This window comes from Polyodon spathula, chromosome 26, assembly GCF_017654505.1.
Source record: "Polyodon spathula isolate WHYD16114869_AA chromosome 26, ASM1765450v1, whole genome shotgun sequence".
Lineage (NCBI taxonomy): Eukaryota > Metazoa > Chordata > Actinopteri > Acipenseriformes > Polyodontidae > Polyodon > Polyodon spathula.
The window spans coordinates 11,916,158-11,923,992 of record NC_054559.1 but is presented as its reverse complement, the minus strand read 5'-3'; the positions used below and the strand labels follow the sequence as shown (position 1 = coordinate 11,923,992).

At 41.4% G+C, this 7,835-nt stretch overlaps 1 protein-coding gene across 1 annotated transcript; it reads left to right on the top strand.

Moving 5' to 3' along the window:
- The first annotated feature begins 1,549 nt into the window (after positions 1-1,549).
- Positions 1,550-6,752, top strand: foxj1b (forkhead box J1b). Its single transcript, XM_041229267.1, has 3 exons — positions 1,550-1,745; positions 2,157-2,851; positions 5,475-6,752. Exons 2-3 carry the CDS (start codon positions 2,261-2,263, stop codon positions 6,297-6,299), a joined length of 1,416 nt encoding a protein of 471 aa, XP_041085201.1. The 5' UTR covers positions 1,550-1,745; positions 2,157-2,260; the 3' UTR covers positions 6,300-6,752.
- The last annotated feature ends 1,083 nt before the right edge of the window (positions 6,753-7,835 follow it).

Genomic DNA, 7,835 nt, shown 5'->3' with positions numbered 1-7,835 from the left:
GTAAACGCGGATTCCAAACCATTTTATCATGATTTGCATAAATAAAACAGTAATTAAAACTCTTCAGTGTACAGAGTTGTATTATACTAGCTTTCTCTCAGTCAAACAATTCACCGTTTCTGCTGTCCTGCTGGTGATGCCGTAGACTGTGTTATGTACTGATGTAACATATGTGAATTTAACTGCTTTTGTAGCCCTGTGACGCCTTTGGAAGCTCTGCATACACACTGTTCTATATGAAGCGGGGGTTTATCGAAACAGTTTGACATCTCGTCCTGGAAAGATAGAGCGGTGCACACTGTACGTGTTATAAAGCGTGGATATTGATCGCTATAAATAACCGATGCATTGTACTCTGGATTATTTGGCAAGTAACAGTAGCTGCGGAATGCAAGGGACAAAGTGCAACACACGCCGGGCTGAGTGGCGCGGGTTTTCAGCGCTGGCGCGCACACCCTGTACAAGTCGGTCTATAGGTCTAGTATTACTGTTTTGCAGCATTGTAACGTCCTGCGAGGTCTGTCTGATGTTTTGATAAGAAGATTGCCTTCATAGCGTTAGTGCTATGAACGGATCGTCAGATAACGTTTAGAAGAAACAGAAACACTGTCACCATTGTACATTTCCCTCGTACACTCAGCTGTTCTTGGGTCAGTGAAAGCTGCAACGCACAATAGTATATCAACATACATACATACATACATACATACAGAAAGCCCTTATAGTTTTAATTGTGGAACAGTTTACTGGTCACCAGCGTAATATTATTGATTGCGTTGAGCAGGTCATCCCTTGACAAAAGGAGATTCAGGATCCTTACTGTCATTGGGGGTCTTGAGCCAAGAAAGTTTAGTAACCCCCGGTGTAAAACATTACTCATCAGACACGTCCATCTGTTTCAATACAGTGGGTCAGTAGGTTAATTTCAGTGGGACAATTTCACTAAAATACAGTGTTTCCTTATTAAACACGTCCTGCGCACTTTTACAGTGGTTAGAAGGATGTGCTTTGTATAGAAAATTTACAAATTAGACCCTGAGGTTTACATTTCTTTAATTTTAATACAGATTGTCTGTAAATGCGTTATGCAAGTACGTACATGTATTTCAAACGTAATGCCTTCAGAGTGGTATAACAAAAATTGATAATGTAGAACAATGAATACAATATGCTAACAAAAACAGGCTCCAACTACACAGAGGTAAAACTCACCAGTCTTAAAATACTAACCCTTAGTGCTCACTGTGCAGAATGCACGTAGACATTCTGAAACCGGTTAGGGAAAATCGATACATAGCATACTTGTTCAATAACCATTTGAACGTTACATAAAGCAAACAAAAAACTCGAGTCGCATGCCGTTCGTTTTTGCCCACAGCACATAATTTCTAGTGGATCCCTAAGCGCTTCAGGGCATAGTTCCCATTCCAGGCGTCACTGGGAGTGGAGAAAGGTGAAACCTGGATACGAAGGAACCAATCAGAGCCTTCAGATCTGTTTAAAGAGCCATTAAAACCCTTGGTAGACTTAAAAAAGGCGATGTGACAGCTGCAATATTCCCATCTGACCAATGCAAGCCTTCCAATGGATTTATTGCGCGCTGTACCGGCAGGGATCTAAAATGACACTTGTATTTTGCACAACTGCTTTACTTTTGCATCAGAATATTTGAGCTGCAGTCCTTATTAAAAACAATTGTTGCACACCAGCGATCTTCACCCTCATAGCAAGTCGGGAGAAGCAAGGTAATGTGCGACAACAGGTTGCATGAAATGAAGCATCGCTAAAGAAATAGGGATCTGTGCAGTGGATGTTAGTGGGGACTTTTCACTACTGATACAAGCCTTTGCAAATCAGCTGTGTGTATGGCAAGAGCAAAATAATATATTTTAAATTCAGCTTACAGTAACTTGTATTGCATGGCATGACTAAGATTTGAATGTAAATATATTATATACAAATATTACCACTTGATATTGTAACAATTGGAAAACATTCTATATATTTTTATATAAAATTTAATTTAATTAATATTTTTTCTTTTTTTCTTTTTCTTTACTTAAATACAATTAATAACAGGACTACGTTATTATAACTTTGTTTATTTTGTTGCGGTATAATATTTTGTAACGTGTAATATTGTATGTTCTGCACAGGGAGAACTGGCGCTGATGCTAAAAAAAAAACACATTAAAGAATAGAAGAAAACAAATCCTTCCATTACTGGGTGCGTCTCTCAGCTACGATCACGGTGTACATAATGCCAGTACTGACCAGCCCAGAGATTGCCACCAAATTCAAGGAAAAGTGGATGATGCTTCATCCGGAGGACCAGGACAACTTTAATGGCTCTGTGAACCTGGACGATAGCCTCACCAGCCTCCAGTGGCTCCAGGACTTTTCCATCCTCAGCGCTAACCCGGAGAGACCCCCCAGCTCCGGCTACCACCCTCACCACGAGATACACCACCAATTCCACCAGAAGCACTTCCACATGCCGGGCGCGCATGCCCCAGCCAGCCCGCCCGCTGGCGACACAGCGGCTACTGGGATGCCCCTCAACCTGGGCAACCCCATCTCGGCTTCCACCTCCAGTAGATCCTCTCCCGATGGGAGCACTAGCTACTTGCAGCAACAAACACCCCCTAGCCACCTCACTTCGGTCCCTAGGAGCGCTCCTGAAGAGATCGACTACAAGACGAATGCCCAAGTTAAGCCCCCTTACTCGTACGCTACCCTTATCTGCATGGCAATGCAAGCCAGCAAGAAAACCAAGATTACACTTTCGGCCATCTACAGCTGGATAACCGATAATTTCTGTTATTACAGACACGCCGAACCCAGCTGGCAGGTGAGTGAGTCAGACCGATTCAATAATTAATGCGGCTTTACTAGAAAGAAGGGGAGGGTACGGGTATTTCTTTCAATTGTTCAGAAAGACGTGATCCCTGGTATCAATAGCCCACACTGTCACAGCAATACAACCCTTTCTTATCTGACATTAATGAAACCCATTGGATACTGAATACACATGGTAATTAACTCGCGTAACCCGCATCGTCTAATTTCTAATCATCCCATTTTTAAATAGATATATTAGCATCCACAGCATAGTGTTTTCCGTCTATCTCTTCTGTTTAGATAAAATAATGGTATATATTTAGATCAGTATATATATATATCATATATATATATATATATATATATATATATATATATATATATATATATATATATATATATATATTACTAGGATCCTTAATTATTCATTACAATAATGTTTAGAAATTTTATTTTTATTTTTACTTTTTTTTTAGCGGGTTTGTCCAAACAGAAAGAATTAAAAAAAAAAGAAGAGAAGAAGAAGCAGAGAAGAAGTCTTATTATTATTATTATTATTATTATTATTATTATTATTATTATTATTATTATTATTATTATTGCAGGTGTTAAAATGAAGCCACGTGTGTTAAAAATGTATCAGCTGTTCAGGCACTGCCGAGACAACAGGTGTAAGTCAGGGTTACACAATCCTCGTGCCGAGCAGGTGTCTCGGAGACGCTACACTGCACCTTCTTAAAGAGACAATGCCGTCTTTCTCTCGCAAGCTGCAGCACTGTTCGTTGCAAATTAATACAGTAGTGGGCTACAGCTACAATAACAGTTCTGCTGCTTAATGAAGTCTGTGGTATTGTATGTGGGCTACACTTTACAACACGTGTATATTCATCATAATAAATCATTATAGGGGAGTTTAACTGTTAGTGTAGAACAGGGGTGGCCAACCCTGGTTCTGTAGAGCCTCAGGGTGTCTTGGTTTTTGTTTTACCCCAGCCTCTTAATGATGTAAATGACTTAATGATTGGCTTAATTGGTCAGAATATTGTTTGTTCCAGGTATTTAGCGATTGATGATTTAGAGCTACCTACAAAACCTGCAGGATTGAGGCTCTCCAGGAACATGGGTTGGTCACTCCTGTTGTAGAAGGTAGCAAATTCATCCTTAATAGACACTTATTGTACGGTGCTATCGTTTTGTATACTCTACCCTCGTTCATGAATAACAACAGCAACAACAACAACAACCACCCTGTATTAGAAAGAGAAGCAGGGTGACGAGTTTGTTTCACAGGATGCATATTTACCTCCTCCTGCTTCCTGACAACAGGTAAACAAAGGACCTCTCATGACTAAGTGCAGCGTGCTGCACCGACTCGCTGTTAACATTTAATGATAGCAAGCTCTCGTTCTTAATTACGCTGTTTTGCACCTTTCTTGGCACGTTGTTGTAACTGAAACCGGGTCATGTAAAGCGATACAGGAGCCGAAACAAACTCCGTGTAGGAGTGCGACAAGAGGGGCAGGGCGCTTGATGTTAAAGGCTTTCATTTTTGAAGGCTGATGGTCCCGTCTGATGACGGCAAAGTATTATCATTCGACTATAGCGTCTGTGAGCCAGCCACGAAAGCAACTCGACCCCATAGCGCAAGCAAACCGGACACCCGACAGCAGCAGGTGCGTACAGGTTTGATCATGAGCACCTGCTTGCACTGTTAGTTAACGCCGTTCGGTCTTGTGAACTCAAGGTAACCCCCTAAAACGTGCAAATAGACAGTTGCCCGCAGCTACAGACAGTAAAAACAAGCATTTCTGTTTAGTCGCATCGGTACCCTTTTTGCGCATATGAAACAAAGTGCAGAATAGTAATGGTACTGCAGTTGTATTAGTACTATAGCATACAACATTCACCCTGCAGTTTTCTTGCCTGGCCAATTGGGACAGAGATGCTTTGGTAATGAGGATCCGCTTAGTTCTTCTATGCAAATGGAAAAAAAGACTTGTGCATAGAATTTTACAGTCTCTCTATTTTCTCTATATTGGACCAATTTTAAAGAAGTGGCTAGACAGAGCCTGTTGCTTCTGTTTGAGGGGCCAAAACTGTGTCGCTACTTTTCTGGCTAGATTGTACACAAGAGACTTGGCTGCTTATCCATTACAACAAACTGTGGTGTTAAGGAATTGGTAATCTTTGGATGAAGAATATACCGAATCTCAAGAGTGGTATGGTAAAAAACAAAGGCAACTTGAATCAGTAATAGGTTCTGTGTTTTTTTTTGGACCTGTCATTTAATTTCCTGACGAATGGCAAGCAGATATGAGGAATTCATATGTCATTTGGGCAACAATCCCTTATCTTTTATTTACAGAAAAAGCATAATAGATATTTTTCAGTAAAGAATCAAACTTTATTCTAAGGCTCAGATATCTGCTACTTGCAAGTTCACAATTAATTTATTGCTTCCTCTTGCACGCTGGAACAAAAGGATTACAGTCTGATTGAACTGCTATAGCCTCACTATGCCTAAACTGCAAATCTAATTGTAAATTACTATGACAGACGAACTATAGTTATATTGCTGAAGGACTGCAGTAATATCTAAATGATTTGATGTTAACGGCACTCTTTATCCACAGAACTCAATCCGCCACAACTTGTCGCTCAACAAGTGCTTCATGAAGGTACCCAGGCAGAAGGATGAACCTGGCAAGGGCGGCTTCTGGCAGATCGACCCGCAGTATGCTGACATGTTCGTCAATGGCGTCTTCAAGAGGAGGCGCATGCCTGCCACTCACTTCAACACCCAGCGCCAGAGCAAGATGCCACCCATTTCCGAGGCCTCCTGCAGCCCTCCAGGTCACAGTTTTCTGCGTCAGCCCATGAACGGGCACCAGATGGGTATGAACCACATGGGCACCAACCACCACCACACCCCGGTGGAGGTGCACCGGCCAGGCAGCAAGCGCAAGCATCCTGTGCCCAAGCGAAATGGCAAGCTGGCATGCAATTCCAAATCGCCCCTGCTGGCACAGGAGATCAAGGAGACGGAGGCCCTGAAAGGGGACTTTGACTGGGCATCTGTATTCGACGAAGTCTTCAACGGAAATGGCAGCAACTTCGAAGACTTGGACATTAACGCAGCCCTCAGCTCTCTGGGTTGTGAGCAACTGGACCTCACTGTTCAAGGACGCCACATTAACACCAACAGCAAGTGGTGCACGGCCAGCCTGGAGCCGCAGTGCAGCTTTGCAGAGGTCAGCGGTAGCAGTCTGCAATTTCAGCAACAGCAGCCGCAGCATTTCGAAGAGTTCACTTTCTTCTCAGACCCCCCGCGACACCCCTGGGAGGAGATCAAGGAAGAGGTGCAGGCCATCCCTTTGAATCTCGACCAGAGCTTTAACTTCTGCGAAGGCTTTTTCAACGAAATGCAGCAGTGGGAGAGAGTTGAAGCCTATCTGTAACACCCCGCGCATCCTTTTCCCAAGTTAAGGGACACAGACTAAAGTTTTGCTACATTAGCATCTTAAGCTCTTTGATTATAGAGCACTGACAGGAAAGCACCATGTTTGTCTTTGTACAAGTGAAACTACCGATGCTTCTTTTCTATTTTGTTTTGTAATAGGGTGACCGTACCACTGAAGCCGAACCACCGTCAATGGTTCCAGTAGCAAAGCAAGTTGTAAAAGGCTTACATAACTTTTGTTATTCATTAATCAATTACCAGATTGGTACCACCCCACTAACGATGCAAATTAAGTTGCAATACAGGAACAGGGAGAAGCATGTTAAAGCCTTCCTGATTGTACAGAACAGATGGTAATTCGATGTCGCATGCACTTGCCACTTTGAAAAAAAAAATACTGTTGCATTAGTGAGGAGGACAGCAAACAAATGATCAAATCAAGGATTATATATTTATATATATATTATATATATATATATATATATATATATATATATATATATATATATATATATATATATATAAATTTTGTGGGATCGGGTACAGTACAATTTATGGGTTGTAATTCCTAGCCCTTTAGACACTATTAGAAGTACTGTTGCATTAGTGAGGAGGAGGCTAGCTGTGCAAGCTCATTCATAGTTATGTCACCCTAAGGTAAGTTAAGGCCCCACTCCAGTCTAGTCTAAATGCAGCTTCAGTGTGGACTGCATCAATTCTTATAAGGGTGATGCTGCTCAAGTCTCTGATGCTTTGTTCAGGGCACCAAGGCTTTCTTACTAGGTTTATTGAAGTAGTGTGCATTTATTTAGCACTAGTCTTTGTGCGTTTTAAAGTCCACTGAGTGTTATATATGAGGCACTAAAATTGACTTTAATGATTAAAAATGATAGAACTTGAGTTTCTAGGCCCTACAGTTTTGTGCGGTATCTTTTGCAATTAGTCATGTTAAATGTAATTTTGTGGATTTCTTTTTAATCAGTGTGAGTGAAGAATAGTAGTATTGTACTGTATCAGACATATTACTCTGGGGGATGTTTAGAATGGACTTATGAGAATTGCCCTGATTCACAAGACCACGCTAAACTGAACTTACACCGACAACCCCTGGGAAACATGTACATCTCTAGGATTGTCTGGAGTTAATGTTCCAGGGATTTGATGGGCTAAATTGATGGCTTGGTCCATGCAGAAATGTATTCCTTTGTGGAGATGAGTCCTGACCCCTGACAATACTCCTATAGGGTTTTCAAGATTGTTCTGGCATTCTACAGTTATCACCATTATTTTTTGAAACTTTCATTTCTCTATGGGGAAAAAGAGACGTCTAAAAAAATTAACACTGCTCCTAGATTTTATTGCAGGTTTTATTGCAATCTGTATGCTTCCATTGAAAAAGTAAACAGGGTTTGCTGGAAGCTACAACACAGAGAAACTCACGTGTGGACTGGATTATTGGCATAACTTCTTCTGTTTGCTTCTACAACAGAATAATGCCTGGAGCTGTGAGAATCCTGCAGCCAAAAAAGACTTT

What these genes read in the sequence shown, in the direction of transcription:
- foxj1b (XM_041229267.1), top strand. Translation starts at nt 2,261, where the DNA reads ATGCCAGTACTGACCAGCCCAGAGATTGCCACCAAATTCAAGGAAAAG. An exon ending in ACGCCGAACCCAGCTGGCAG is followed by an intron (nt 2,852 to 5,474) that starts GTGAGTGAGTCA and finishes CTTTATCCACAG; the next exon opens with AACTCAATCCGCCACAACTT.